This window comes from Podarcis filfolensis, assembly GCF_964270895.1.
Source record: "Podarcis filfolensis genome assembly, chromosome: 8".
Taxonomy (NCBI): domain Eukaryota; kingdom Metazoa; phylum Chordata; class Lepidosauria; order Squamata; family Lacertidae; genus Podarcis; species Podarcis filfolensis.
The window spans coordinates 31,198,455-31,214,097 of record NC_139611.1 but is presented as its reverse complement, the minus strand read 5'-3'; the positions used below and the strand labels follow the sequence as shown (position 1 = coordinate 31,214,097).

General features: G+C 45.4%; 1 protein-coding gene across 4 annotated transcripts in view; it reads right to left on the bottom strand.

Annotated features, from left to right (window-relative positions):
• Positions 1-10,755: 10,755 nt before the first annotated feature.
• Positions 10,756-15,643, bottom strand: part of LOC310768260 (protein C19orf12 homolog) — a 230,703-nt gene continuing 225,815 nt past the window's right edge. Inside the window, exons 1-4 of one of the 4 annotated variants that reach the window (XM_083626143.1) lie at positions 14,898-15,578; positions 14,286-14,362; positions 12,447-12,615; positions 10,756-11,157 (exon numbers count right to left, since the gene is read on the bottom strand). In XM_083626143.1, coding sequence (XP_083482269.1) covers positions 10,892-11,157; positions 12,447-12,606 — 426 coding nt within the window. In that variant the 5' untranslated portion in view covers positions 12,607-12,615; positions 14,286-14,362; positions 14,898-15,578 and the 3' untranslated portion in view covers positions 10,756-10,891. Of the gene's footprint in view, positions 11,158-12,446; positions 12,616-14,285; positions 14,363-14,451; positions 14,667-14,897; positions 15,579-15,643 lie in introns of those variants that run through there. The other 3 variants (XM_083626144.1, XM_083626145.1, XM_083626146.1) reach the window with 3 other exon arrangements.

The following is a 15,643-nucleotide window of genomic DNA, read 5'->3' as shown; positions in this document are numbered from 1 at the left end:
TGAGAATTGTTAGCTGTCAACTTTCCCCCTTTCTTGCGAGGAATCCTATTCGGAATAAGGGAATTTCCCTTAAAAAAAGGGAAACGTTGACAGCTATGCCCCTAACAGAGCTACAATTCCTTGAGTGGTTTAATAGTCAATCCCTCTTCTCAGGGAATATGGTGGCCATCACAACACTACAGTTCCCATAATTCCTTGGGGGGAGCCATGGCTGTTTAAAGTGGCATCACAGCTCTTTAAATGGTGCGAATGTAGACCTAATCTCTGTTGAAAGCGTGTTTGACACCAAGGGACCTGCAACCTTAAATGGTTAGATCAGTTGGTCCTCTATAACACTCCGGACAACCAATAAGATTCCTCCAAATGAGCGAGCTGGGATATAGAGGCTCAGATGATCCTTATGGCATCCTGGACACAAGTTGTTCAAGGCTTTGTATATCAACGCAACATCAGGGGGGACAGAAAATCTGGCCTTGCAGATACTGTTGGACTTCCATCATTCATGACACTTGGCTTTCCTGGCTGGGATTGGTGTGACCAGGAGTCCTCCAACATCTGGCAGCAGGGCCAGTCCAAACATGAGAAGGGAGTGAAGCAGCCCGCCTCGGGCAGAAGAATCCCATGGGCAATGCCCCAAAGGGTACCTCGCCCACTTCTGCTGCTGCTGCCAAGGTTGTGCAGTGGCAGCTTCCATCAAGATCTCGCACAATCTTGCAGAACTCTAGTGGGATATTGCGAAGCTTTCACAAGACCTCACTGAGCTCTGCACAATCTCACAAGGTCTCACTGAAAGCTGTGTGATCCTGGTAAGCGAGGCTTGGCAAGGGGGCAGCACTTTCCTGTTTCACCTCTGGCAGTGAAATGGGATGGATTGCCCCTGCCTTGAGAGTCACCGATTCTTCATCCCTGGTAGACATGAAAGGGGGGGAAGGCCACGTTATAAACATAGAACTTCTTGACTCTGGAAACTCAACCTTGAAATGCATTTAGTTATCAAAACCAGACTGGAGTCAGCTCTGGGATATTTTCTTCTGAAGTGGTGAGGCATGACTGTTCTTCAAAGCTAGGAAAGTAACAAGGCACAGTTTTGTTTGAGAGAGAAAGAGCTGAGTGCAGTTTCCAAACTATCCTTTGTTGTATGCTTCCCAGTGACAGTGTTGGAGGCACTCCAGCCACAAATGACAGGAAAACGAGGCTCCCTTGCCTACGGAGCGATGAAACCCAAAGCTTCGGCCTTCCAAAGTCAACAGAAAGACATTGCAGAAGAAAAACAGCCGCTGTAAGAGCAGCAGAAGCAAAAGCTCCGCAGCAGGAGACTAGATGCTTTGATAAGTGGTTACTGTAAAACCATTGTATTGCAAGATTTTGCACTTTTTGCAGAACTTCACACTTTTCCAAATTTGGCAACGTTTGTGATTACTGCAAAATGGATTTAAAAATAAAAATGGTGGTCGGGAGCTTTTGATCTTCCTTAAACATCTGTGCCCAGATATTTCTTCCATGTATAAGTTCACATATGCAGACAATTTGCTATAGGCTCTGTTGGGTGCTACAATCAGAGCAGGGGCCCTCTTGGTAGTTTCTCCACCCTCACCAGGCTCAAGGGTGTGAGTGGTAGCTCCCTGAGCTGTGAAATTCCCTCAACATACAGGTGTGTTGGACACCTTCACTATACAAGTTTCATCATATGCTGAAGGCATTATGTCTTTACCCTGGCCTTTGGCGTTTGAGATTTATAGTTTTAGGACTCGCCCTATTATTGTGATCATCATTTGTTTTAAAATGTTTTTAATGCTGTAATTTATGTCGTTGCAGTAAAACCTTAGGGTGGAGGATGCCTAAATAATAATGATAATAATAATTCTCTCATACACATAGTAGCCACTGCATAAAAATAGAATAAATGCAACGTTAGGCTTCATGAGTAGGACCACAGTTTCCATCCAAGTAGTGGGAAGTAATAGTTCTGCTTTGTTCTTCACTGATCAAACCTCATCTTCAGCATCATGTCCAGTTATAGGTCCTGCTCTTTTAAGAAGGATACAGATAAACTGGAACATGTTCAGGTAGGGCAAGAAGGATGTCCAGAAGTATGGAAAACAAGCTGTGGGAAAAGAGGTTGAAAGGACTGGGTTGATTTAGCCTAGATAAAAGAAGATGGAGGAGAGAGAGAAATATGGGGTCTATAAGAACATCAGAAGCACATGCTGGATCAGGCCAATGGCTCATCTAGTCCAGCATCATGTTCTCACTTGGACCAGCCAGATGCCTGTGGGAAACCAGCAAGCAGGATTCAAGCTTATGATCACTTTCCTGGGTTTTATGGCAACTGGTATTCAGGAACTATTGCTGCATCTGACTGTGGGGGCAGAGCATATCAATTGTGGCTAGTAGCCATTGATAGTCCTCTCCTCCACGAGTCTCCTAACAACCTTCAGCACGCTTAACAAACTACACTTACCAGAATCCTTTGGGGGGAATGCATGGCTGTTTAAAGCATACTACTGCTTTAAATGCATGGTATGGATGTGGGCTATGTCACATAAGCTCTTGTACCTGTGCAGAGACGGCATGTGCCTGTGTTTGGTGTGAACAAGCTGTCTCTCATTGCCACCCAAGTTTCAAATGGAAACCAGAAGTAAGGGCTATGTTTTACTGTCGGCTTCTTCCTCAGCCCATGATCTCTCTGTCTCTCTCTTTGAGCAACACATTGTTTCTTGCAACCACAGTGAAGTGAAAGAAAGCTGCTTTCTGTAGCTTGGCTGTGGTAAAATTATTTTGAGCCTCCCAGTGGCTTTGGAATCCCACAGTTCTCTCTTGCAAAGTTTAGGATGAATTAAAATTTTATCTTCCCCGAGTTGTTTTTTATGCAGCTCTCATAAATCACACTTAATGGGGGGTATTAGCAGAGAGTTAATGGCAATTAAGCGATGAAATGTGTGTATTCTGGCTCGGAAATGTGGAGAAACACATTGATTTTTATGATCTCTTGAAATGCAGAGATGAAAGCTTCCTTCCTAATTAAAGACAAAATAGATTCAAGCTGCCAAAGCAAAGACCACTTCCTCTCTCCTCCCTACCCTTTTGGATTCTTACATTCCTGATAGCAGAAGCTTGATGAAGGCAAAAGCTTTCAGTAAGCCTAAGGAATGGAACTGCCATGGATAAAGGCACTCTACCTCAGAATACCAAGTCATGCAGACACACAGATGATGGCCACAGTATCTGCATCCTGCTTGCAAGCTTTCCAATAGCATTTGGACTCCCTCAGAAGTTGGTGGATTCTCCATCATTGGAGGTCTTTAAGCGAAGGTTGGATGGTCATCTGTCAGGGGTCTCTTCTAGCCCAATAGCTGTACGATTCTATGATTCATCCTTCAACAGGCTTCCTTCCCACTGCTTGATAAGCCTGAGAGCAATGTGAGAGGAGCAGAGAGAAGGGATTTCTGCTGGAACAGAAGCAAGCAGCAGCAGCAGCCCCTCTATCCATCTGCCTGCTAAAGTTCGGCTTGACTCCGTCATACTCAAAGCACCAGCAGGTTAATAACTGTCACTGGAACAGATGGTTTCTCAGTAGAAATGTGCACCTCTCCACCGCCTGCGACATACGCACAGTTCTTCAGCTGTTTGCTAGAACTGCTGGCACAGCGTATCTTGGGTTTCCAAGGCAACACCTGTGTTTTTGGCACTTGGCACTGACATTATGCAGCTGATAAGAGGCACCGTCTTAAGAGCCTCAAGGCAGACTGCTGGGGTGGCAGGTGGCTGCTCTTCCACTCTGCCTCCCCCCCCCCCACACACACACACAAACAGCCTTAAATCCCAACAAATACTGCTGGTGGTATTATGGGGAAAGGGTAAGAAGTAAAATGCAGCTTATACAGCAATGCAACTACAAGGCACCACAGAATGCTTCATTTGAGCTGGGTCTTGTTTGGAATCCACATTTTCACACACACATTTGCAGCTGAAGTTCTTCTTCTTGTTCTCCTCCTTTATTGCTTTTTTGTCCCACCTTTTCCTCCAAGGAGCTCAAAGTGGCATGCATGGTTCTTCCCCTTCTCATTTAATCCCCACAACAACCCTGTGAGGTTGATTAAGCCAAGAGGCGGTGACTGGTCCAAGGTCAACCAGTGAGCTTCATGGCTGACCTGGTCTCCCAGGTCCTAGTCACACATTATAACCCCTCCCATCAAGGTTGCTTATACAATATTTACGTCAAGCGTACGATTTCATGGAAACTGCAGTTTGTTCAGGGTGCTGGGAACTGCAACTTCATGAGTGGTAAACCACAGTTACCAGAATTATTCGGGGAAAATCATATGCTTTTAAAATGTATGTTGCATACACAGCCAAAATATAAGAAGGGAGACACCTGACTTGCCATTAATATTAATACATGTGAAAAGGTTCTATGGGTCTTAGTAAACTACAAGCTAAACAGGAATCACAGACTCCTAGAATTGTAGAGCTGGATGGGACCCCCAGGGCCATCTAGTCCAACCTCCTGCAGTGCAGGAATCTCAACATGTGGTCCCCCATCCAATCTGCAACCAGACCAGATCCTGTTTAGTAAACACGGTGGTGCAGCAGCAAAACAAAAGCTAATTCTATTCTAGGCTGCATCAACAGAAGTGTAATGTCCAGATCAAGGGAAGTAATAGTACAACTCTTATTCTGGGCGCCACAATTTAAGAAGGATATTGACAAGCTGGAACGTGTGCAGAGGAGGATGACCAAGATGATAATGTGTCGGGAAACCAAGCCTGATGAGAAACAGTTGAGGGAGTTGGGCATGTTCAGCCTGGAGTAGGGGAGGCCGAGAGGAGATATGGTAGCCATTTTCAAATATCGGAAGGGCTATCACATGGAACAAGCTTCTTTGTGGCTGATTAGCTGCTCTCCCTGTGCAAAGGTCAGAGGGGGCAGGGTTTCTGTTGAGGCAGGTGATTAGCTGTGGGAGGAGCTTATCAGAGCTTGCAGGGCAGCGGCATGCACCTAGCGGCGCGCACAGTTTGATCCATCTTTTAGATTTAGATGAGCTAGTCTCAAACGTTTGTTGGGGGAGACCTAGGTTTTTTTGGGGGGGAGTTATTTGTCCTGTCTTCACGCTTCTTATGATGGAGGACCGCTGTAGCCACCCCCAATGACACGTTCTCAAGATGGAGAGTGAGGGAACAGCTGCAGTCGCCTGCGGTTCCTGCGCAATGTTTGCCATCTTGCCAAAGGTTGCAGGCAGCTTTACCTGCAGCAATTGCCCTCTTAGAAGACAAAGTCCAGCAACTGGAGGAACGTGTAACTACGCTCCAAAGAATTACAGAGCTGGAGGTCTTCTTGGAAGCAACAGAGCACACCGTCTCCACCAAGGAGGAGACAGGGGACTCCCCTGAGAAGGAGGCTAGTTCACCAACACAGGAGCCAGATATATGGAGAAACGTGACTCAAAGAAGTAGGAGGCCCAGGGTTCGCTCTGATTGTTTAGAAATACACAATCGCTTTGAGGTCCTCTCCCCTAGCATGGAAGACGAAGAGCAGACTCCATTTGAGGATCTCTCCCTCATTAAAGTCGATCAGGTATATGAAGACGAGCAGCAAAGTCAGTCCTCAGGGAATGTGCAGGTGACCTTGGAACGGACAGCTCACGGAAGAACCCCGACCAAACCTAAGAGGAGGCGTGTAGTGGTGATAGGGGATTCTCTACTGAGGGGAATAGAAGCAGTGATCTGTGGGCCTGACAAGATGTCTCGGGAAGTGTGCTGTCTCCCCGGGGCTAAGATCCAAGATGTAACTGAACAACTGCAAGGAATCATAAAACCCACTGACAAATACCCCTTCCTCTTGGTTCATGTGGGAACCAATGACACTGCAAGCAATAGCCTTCAGAAGATCAAAAGAGACTACGAGGCTCTGGGCAGGAAATTGAAGCAATTAAATGCACAAATTGTCATCTCATCTGTCCTCCCAGTTGAACGACGTGGCCCAGGGAGAGAGGGGAAAATAGTGGAAGTGAACAGCTGGCTTCGCAAATGGTGTAAACAGGAACGGTTTGGATTCTTAGATCACGGACTGCAGTTTCTTGAAGATGGACTTCTGGCAAGCGATGGGCAGCACCTCACAACGGTTGGGAGGAATGTTTTTGCCAAAAATCTCAGAAACCTCATCAGGAGGGCTTTAAAGTGACTAATGTGGGGGAGGGAGACAGTGCTCCTGAAGGTAGGAGTCTATCAATTGATGAAGATGATCATCCAAATGTCATAGACCGAATGGAGCAAACAGCATGCAGACCTAGTGGTGGGAGGAAAAAATCCTTAAATAAGAGACACGGGGGAATGATTAATGGACTTCAATGTCTGTACACTAATGCGCAAAGCATGGGAAATAAACAAGATGAGCTTGAGCTCTCGGTACAGCAAACTAAATATGACATAATAGGCATCACTGAAACCTGGTGGGATAAGTCCCACGATTGGAATGTAATAATGGAGGGATACAATCTATTTCAGAGAAACAGACCAGACAAGAAAGGAGGAGGAGTGGCGTTATATGTCAGGGATGTGTATACCTGTGAAGAGATCCAAGATTTAGAACCTCAAAGCCAAAGTGAGAGCATTTGGGTCAAAATTAAGGGAGAGAAGAATAACAGTGATCTCATTGTGGGAGTTTACTATAGATCCCCAAGCCAAACGGAGGACATAGATGATGCCTTCCTGGAACAGATGGCCAAGCATGCAAAAGGAAGGGAGATAGTAGTAATGGGGGACTTCAATTACCCGGATATTTGCTGGATGTCAAACTCAGCCAAGAGCATAAGGTCAAACAGATTCCTCACTGGCCTTGCAGACAACTTCATTGTCCAGAAAGTGGGAGAAGCAACAAGAGGAACAGCCATTTTAGATCTGGTCCTAACCAATGCTGATGACCTGGTTAGTGGAGTAGAAGTGGAAGGATCATTAGGCGCAAGTGATCATGCTCTTCTGAAGTTTACTATACAGCGGAAAGGAGCAGCCAAGCATACTAGGACTCAATTTCTTGACTTTAAGAAAGCCGACTTCATAAAACTTAGGGAAGTGCTGGGTGAGATCCCATGGACAGTAATACTAAAAGGAAAGGGAGTTCATGATGGCTGGGAGTTTGTTAAGAGGGAGATAGTAAAAGCACAACTTCAGGCAATTCCAATGAGACGGAAACATGGAAGGTGCCTAAAGAAGCCAGGGTGGCTATCTAAAGAACTTTTAACTGAGTTAAGATTAAAAAAGGATGTGTACAAAAAATGGAAAAGGGGGGAAACCACCAAAGAGGAATTCAAACAAATAGCCAGCACGTGTAGACACAAAGTCAGAAAAGCTAAAGCACAGAATGAACTCAGGCTTGCTAGAGAGGTTAAAAGCAACAAAAAAGGCTTCTATGGGTATGTTCGTAGCAAAAGGAAGAACAAAGAAACAGTGGGGTCACTCAGAGGAGAAGATGGTGAAATGCAAACAGGGGACACAGAAAGGGCTGAACTCCTCAATGCCTTCTTTGCCTCAGTCTTCTCCGATAAAGAAAACAATGCCCGACCTGAAGAATTTGGAGCAAATGATTCAGCAGAGGAAACACAGCCCAGAATAACTAAGGAGATAGTACAAGAATACTTGGCTAGTTTAGATGGATTCAAGTCTCCAGGGCCAGATGAACTGCATCCAAGAGTATTAAAAGAACTGGCAGATGTGATCTCAGAACCACTGGCAGTCATCTTTGAGAATTCCTGGAGAACAGGCGAAGTCCCGGCAGACTGGAGGAGGGCAAACGTTGTCCCTATTTTCAAAAAGGGGGAAAGAGAGGACCCAAATAATTACCGCCCAGTCAGTCTGACATCAATACCAGGGAAGATTCTGGAGCAGATCATTAAGCAAACAGTCTGTGAGCACTTAGAAAGGAATGCTGTGATCACCATAGTCAGCATGGATTTCTGAAAAATAAGTCATGTCAGACTAACCTGATCTCGTTTTTTGACAGAATTACAACCCTGGTAGATGAAGGGAACGCAGTGGATGTAGCCTACCTTGATTTCAGCAAGGCATTTGACAAGGTGCCCCATGATATTCTTGTAAAGAAGCTGGTAAAATGCGGTCTTGACTATGCTACCACTCAGTGGATTTGTAACTGGCTGACTGACCGAACCCAAAGGGTGCTCGTCAATGGTTCCTCTTCATCCTGGAGAAGAGTGACTAGTGGGGTGCCACAGGGTTCTGTCTTGGGCCCGGTCTTATTCAACATCTTTATCAACGACTTGGATGATGGACTCAAGGGCATCCTGATCAAATTTGCAGATGACACCAAACTGGGAGGGGTGGCTAACACCCCAGAGGACAGGATCACACTTCAAAACGACCTTGACAGATTAGAGAACTGGGCCAAAACAAACAAGATGAATTTTAACAGGGAGAAATGTAAAGTATTGCACTTGGGCAAAAAAAATGAGAGGCACAAATACAAGATGGGTGACACCTGGCTTGAGAGCAGTACATGTGAAAAGGATCTAGGAGTCTTGGTTGACCACAAACTTGACATGAGCCAACAGTGTGACGCGGCAGCTAAAAAAGCCAATGCAATTCTGGGCTGCATCAATAGGAGTATAGCATCTAGATCAAGGGAAGTAATAGTGCCACTGTATTCTGCTCTGGTCAGACCTCACCTGGAGTACTGTGTCCAGTTCTGGGCACCACAGTTCAAGAAGGACACTGACAAACTGGAATGTGTCCAGAGGAGGGCAACCAAAATGGTCAAAGGCCTGGAAACAATGCCTTATGAGGAACGGCTAAGGGAGCTGGGCATGTTTAGTCTGGAGAAGAGGAGGTTAAGGGGTGATATGACAGCCATGTTCAAATATATAAAAGGATGTCACATAGAGGAGGGAGAAAGGTTGTTTTCTGCTGCTCCAGAGAAGCGGACACGGAGCAATGGTTCCAAACTACAAGAAAGAAGATTCCACCTAAACATTAGGAAGAACTTCTTGACAGTAAGAGCTGTTCGACAGTGGAATTTGCTGCCAAGGAGTGTGGTGGAGTCTCCTTCTTTGGAGGTCTTTAAGCAGAGGCTTGACAACCATATGTCAGGAGTGCTCTGATGGTGTTTCCTGCTTGGCAGGGGGTTGGACTCGATGGCCCTTGTGGTCTCTTCCAACTCTATGATTCTATGATTCTATGATTCTATTTTCTCCAGCTCTGGAAGGTAGGACTCAAAGCAATGGCTTCAAGTTGCAAGAAAGGAGATTCTGACTTAACATTGGGGAGAACTTTTGGACAGTAAGAGCTGTTTGATGGTGGAATGGACTCTTCAGAAAGTGGTGGACTCTCCTTCATTGTAGGTTTTAAAGCAGAGATTGGATGGTCATCTGCCATGGATGCTTTACTTGATATTCCTACATTGCAGGGAGTTGGACTTGTTCCCACCCATCCCAGTGAGTTCTCCCTTTTGTCTTTGTCCCCACTTCCCAATTTGTTGATTTGTGTGTGCTCATTTTGCACAAACTGAGCATGTGTAGGAATTGGCAGAACTGTGTGTGCGAACAGTAACACACACCCAGGAATTCCCAATTTAATACAAGCTTGCATGGGCACTCTTATGTTCAATCCTAAAATGGCACACATTTCCCATTCCCAAACAGGAAAGTGCTTTGATAAGCGGTATCTGAATGAATAGAGTACAGCCAGCCAACCAACCAATTTCCTAGACAGAGATATGAAACATTTGCATTGTGAATAAACTGAAGCGGCTCTTCCATGCATGCAGGCTATCGCTTTTTCAATTGCAGTAGTGCCGGCCCTACCATTAGGAAGAGTATGGTAGCTGCCTCTGGCAGCAGACACTGTGGGTCAGGCAGCAGCGGTCAAACGCTTATGAAAAGAACTCCATGTGGCCTGCCATACACTGCCTAAGATGCCATCAGGTGCATTGGAAGATGCTGTCCCATCCACTGACATCTGGATGACCACATGTTCCCCATCCCTGGCCTTGAGTCAGACAAAACATCCTGTATAAAATCAATGAGTTCTGCTCTCACAGACAGCATTTGAGAGAGACTGGCTTGTGAAAATGTCCACGGGCTGTATTCAGTGTTCTCTGACCACTAGTTCAAGGATTCTTGCACCAATGGGCAGCTGAATTTTAATGTTGGAAACAGAAGAATCCCACTCAACAGGTTATGTAATCTATTGCACAAAAAGTTACCAGCTTTTGCATGCCCTTGCACAGGAGCATTCTGCTGGTGCAAGACATCTCGCCTGCTTAGTGACTTTAACTTGATGCTACATTGGATACAAAGGCTGACAATTTGCTGCCTGGAAGAAACTTTTTCTGTGTCCATTGCACAGAAGCCAGCTACTATTAAACTAGCAACTGAATCTTCAGACTGGTGGGTTCTGGGTTGGTTTGTTTTTTGCAGGTGTGTTCTGTAACCCAACATTGCCACAGAAATACAGTGGTACCTTGGGTTAAGTACTTAATCCGTTCTTAACCTGAAACTGTTCTTAAACCTGAAGCACCACTTTAGCTAATGGGGCCTCCCACTGCTGCCACGCCGCCGGAGCACGATTTCTGTTCTCATCCTGAAGCAAAGTTCTTAACCTGAAGCACTATTTCTGGGTTAGCGGAGTCTGTAACCTGAAGCGTATGTAACCCGAGGTACCACTGTAGTGCATTAGTGGTGGGTTTGTACTGGTGCTGTGCAAAACTCTCTGCATCCTTAACAAATAGTTCCTAATGACTCTTAAAGTGGTATTGTAGCCCTTTAATTGTGTCATCTCTGCAAAGCCTAGGACTTGCACCAAACATCCACAGTATAGTTGGCGGGATCTTCAGGCAGCATTGACTTCTCTATGTTGCTCTTCACAGACTGCTGCTCTTATGGTTTTTACTCTCCATACTTGATTGTAGCGCCAAGCTCCTTGGTGATGTAGTTTGTCACCACCATGAGCAATTTCTCTTGAACAGATGAGCTTCCCATGACTAGTGCTGTGAGCTGTGCCACATCCATCCAATCCATGTTCCTAACAATGGCCCGGACATCTTCATAAAGCCGTTTTTGCTCTCTTGGAGGCAGTTCCAGAATAATCTGAGGGACGGGCTTAAATTGTCCACTGGACATTGAGGCTGCAATCAAGCCACCAAGTGCCCCACCTAGAAAAGCAACACAGAGAGGTGTTTTAAGCCACCCTGCTCTCAAAGCATTACACCTCTATCTAGAAAGCCTTTTTGCAGATTCAATCCTTCTGCTGCATTCATTCACTCACTCATGCACCCATACACCCCTTGTCTTCTGTTGTGGGGATAGATTAGAGCATGGGCCAGCAACCTTTTTCAGCCGTGGGTTGGTCCACCGTCCCTCAGACCATGTGGTGGGCCAAACTATATTTTTTTTGGGGGGGGGGATGAATGAATTCCTATTCCCCACAAATAACCCAGAGATGCATTTTAAATAAAAGCACACATTCTACTCGTGTAAAAACACCAGGCAGGCCCCACAAATAACCCAGAGATGCATTTTAAATAAAAGGACGCATTCTACTCACGTAAAAACACGCTGATTCCTGGACTTTCTGTGGGCCGGATTGAGAAGGCAATTGGGCCACATCTGGCCCACAGGCCTTAGGTTGCCTACTCCTGGATTAGAGCTCATAAACTTGAAAACCCAGCCAGTAGGCCCACTGAATTTACTGAACATGTATTAGCTATGTCCTTTGACTACAAATATGGTCATGCTGAGTAGGATTAACATTTGATACGACCTAAGTAATGAACCAGCTCTTGGGTGCTGCTTTTGGAAAGGAGAAATCCCTCAGAGTAAGGAAAGTTAGGAGTAAGTAGAGTGGAAAGTTGGAAGACACCTGGGGTGGCATTTGGGAGATATAGACATTTTGACCATTGACAGCTGTAAGGCGGAAATGGAACAGGGTGGAAGATAGAGGGGAAATAGCTCACTGGATTGAGGATTTCTGGTTCTGATCACATCCATCCCAAACTGCAATTTAGCATTAGTTCAATGTGTTTGTTCACCTCTGCCACCTCAAAAAATCCACTCTAGCTGTACTTGCACATAGTGCTACTCCAACCCGTGGTCTGCCACAAGCGTGCTGTCTCCCAAGGAGCAGATTGCAGAGTCCTTTTAGCTCTGTGCGGCACAACAGGTAAGCCAGCCGGGATCATGATTTAGTGAAGCTGCCTTAGACTGACACCCGCAGCGGATCTCTAGGGTTTCAGGCAGAAGTCTCTCCTAGTCCTACTCTGAAGGTGCTGGCAGTGGAACCTGGGACCTTCTGCTTTCCAGGCAGGTGCTCCTTCCACTGAGCCACAGCCTTTTCCCTTCCCATCACCAACGTGTGTTTCCGTATTCATTCACTAATGTTTTAGTTCAATGGCAAGATCATTTTGCACTGAGGTTTCCATTTGATAAAGGAGCATGTTCTCACCCACTGCAAGTCCAACCGGTCCGGCCATCAAGCCTCCAGTGAAGGCACCCAAACCTGCCATAAGTGCTCCTCGTCCCGAATGTTTGATGGCCGCCTTCATTCCCCGCACTTCAGATAACCGGCACAGAAGTTGAATCACATCATTCATATGAATCGGCATTGTTTATACCTTGAATTTTTTTTTAAAAAAATGTACAGTGGTCACAACACATGCATGCACAATTCAACAAATTGTTTTAAAATTATACAGACGGAAAACACACACAGAGTGTGCTGGGCAGCTGCCTTCCACTTTGAGTCAGGCCACTGGTCCATATAGCTCAGGGGTGCCTACACTGATTGGCAGTAGCTCTTCTGGATTCCAGGCAGGGAGCTTTTGTTGGGAATTCCATTCCACCCTTTGCTGTAGATATGTGGGATTTCTGAGCGGCAAGGCTGAGAAGGGAGACTCTCCGGTTGGGGCCAAGCCAGCTGGCTTTCCTTCCCACGGTTCTGACAGTTTTCTCTTCCACACCTGGAGATGCAGGAGATTGAATGTGGGACCTTCTCCTTGCAAGGCAAATGTTCTACCACTGAGTCGCTTCCCCTCCCAGCTTCCCACAATATCTTAAGCTTGACAAGCCTCATGATTCATCTGTTGGTTTTGAACTGCAATGCTTTGGGCATTAAGAGCTTTTTGGGTCTTGCTTGCTGTACTTTTCTCATATGCAGCCAGAGACCAAGGATCTACTCCCTGTTTTTATTGGAATACAAGAAGATACAGTGGAACCTCGGTTGTCGAACGTAATCCGTTCCTGAAGACCGGTCAACTTACGAAACGTTTGACAACCAGGGCACAATGGGCGGTTGGCAATTTCAATGGAGAAATTGAGAAATGCGCCTCAGAAGCCTTTCAACTTCTACGGTGCATTCGAAAATGGAAGCAATTACTTCTGGGTTTTCGGCATTCAAAAACCAAAACGTTTGGCTTCCAAGATGCTCGAAAACCGAGGTTCCACTGTACAAGACTACAATCACAATCTTCTTCCACAGCTGCAAAGAAGTTTGGTCTTGTTTTATGACCCATATTTTAGGCCTTCTAGCACCCACATAGTTCCATTTAATTTCTTGTTATCTTACAATACATTTCTTAATAACCTCATTTATTATTGTTCTTGTTGTTACTATTTGAACCTATTATTAGGGGTTTTTTTACAAAACATAACTCAGAGTCACTTGTAATCATACATTAAAACAAATATGAAATTAAAACAGTAAAAACAAAAGGCAAAAATGCATTCATATTTTTTAAAATGTAAACGGCAAGACCAAGGCATCCCACCCACTGAAGGGGCCACAGACAATTAAAAACAAAGGTCTGGCAGAAAATAAACATATTTTTTTTAGTTCATTGCAGCTGACATCCAAGTGCAAGCAGAACTGCAACCTTCATGATTTAGCAATAGAATAAGATGTAATACAAACCCTATGGGTGGTATTCGGTGTTAGTACTACTCTCGAGTTGACCCACTGAAATTACTGAGTAGAATTAGCACTGAATGCCATCCACAGAAACTTGAAAAAGGAATATAATCTGAAAAGTGAAATGTTGCATTGCAACAAAAAATTTTAAAAAACACCCTACTCCTCTCCTTTTTCGTAGCTCAATGAATAACAAATCCTACCTTGTTTCATTTAGCAGAATGCCCAGTAAAGGATTCAGGCAGAAAACTAGGGCAGCGGCGCATGCATACAAGGGAGTAAGTCTCATTGATGTCAGTGGGCCTTACTTCTGAACAAACATGTTAATAAAGGAAACTCAATTAAAAATAGTTTAAGAGATTTTACAATATCACTCACGCAACAGCTTCTCTCCTAGAGGAACCTCTTCAGATAGAATAAGACAGCAAAATGGACCTCTTCAAGAGATAGTTCTTCTGGTTCAGGAAGCAGGCAAATTAATAAATGAAAGTAAGCAACTTTGAATAAAACCTGACTTTCAGTTTAACAAAAACCCACTGCTCACAGTTTATTGCTAATCCAATCAAGCCTCAGACACACCTCCTTTAATCAATTGGCTCCCTGTCTGCTCCTGTGTCTCACACAAACTTGTCAGTTTTAACTTCAAGGCTCTCAGTAGCCAAGTCTGTTATCTCTCAGCCTGAATGTCCACATAAGAGTCACCTTTGCTCCTTCAGTTTCACCACACCCTAGAGTACAAAGGTTCTCCCCTTCTCAAACAATGCCTGGAATCAGTGGCGTAGCGTGGGGGGTGCGGGGGGGGCCCGGCCACACCGGGCGCAACATCTAGGGGTTAGGGTTAGGGGGCGCAAATCCACGGGTTAGGGGGTGCAAATTACTTGCCTTGCCCCGGGTGCTGACAACCCACGCTACGCCACTGCCTGGCCTATTCTCTCCCAGAATACCTAAGTCACCCCCCACCTTTGCTGTCAAATTCTTCTTGAAACCCACCTGGTCCAAGGTACCTTTTGCTTATCCTCCTAATCCTGGACTCCTGTGTCCTCTTCTGGGCACTACAAGTTAAGGAGGATATTGGCAAGCTGGAATGTGTGCTGAGAAGGTGGAGCAAGATGATAAAGGGCCTGGAAGCCAAGCCTTATGAGGAACTGTTGAGTTGGGTATGCTTAGTGTGGAGAGGAGGAGGCTGAGAGGTGATAAGATTGCATCTTCAAATATCTAAAGGGATGTCACTTAGAAGATGGAGCAAGGTTGTGGGGTAGCTGGGATGGTTACATCTGCATTTCCTCCCTGCTAACCCTGTGAGTAGACAAAGGTTAAGAGAAGTAGGTGTCTGGACCAGGGATGAAGGAGGGGAAAGGACCTTCCATGCAAGTAATGGCAGGGAGTGGGAGGTATGGAGGTGGGTGAATATCCATGGGGAGGAGGAGAGCTAGTTACATCAAAGCACTTGCTTCCTCTGTTTGTCCACCATATATCAGAATCTGTGAATGCTGACCAAGCAAATCCCTTGTCTGTCCAGAATAAAGCATCTATCATAAAATTAGAAAGTTGGAAGGGGTCTCGATCATCATCTAGTCCAACTCCCTGCAAAGCAGAAATCACAGCTAAAGCATTCCTGACAGAGGACCATCCAAGCGCCAGTGAAGGAGAGTCTACCAATGTCCTAGGTAGTCCGTCCTACTGTCGAACAACTCTTACTGTTAGAAAGTTATTCCTAACATTTCGTGGGAATCTTT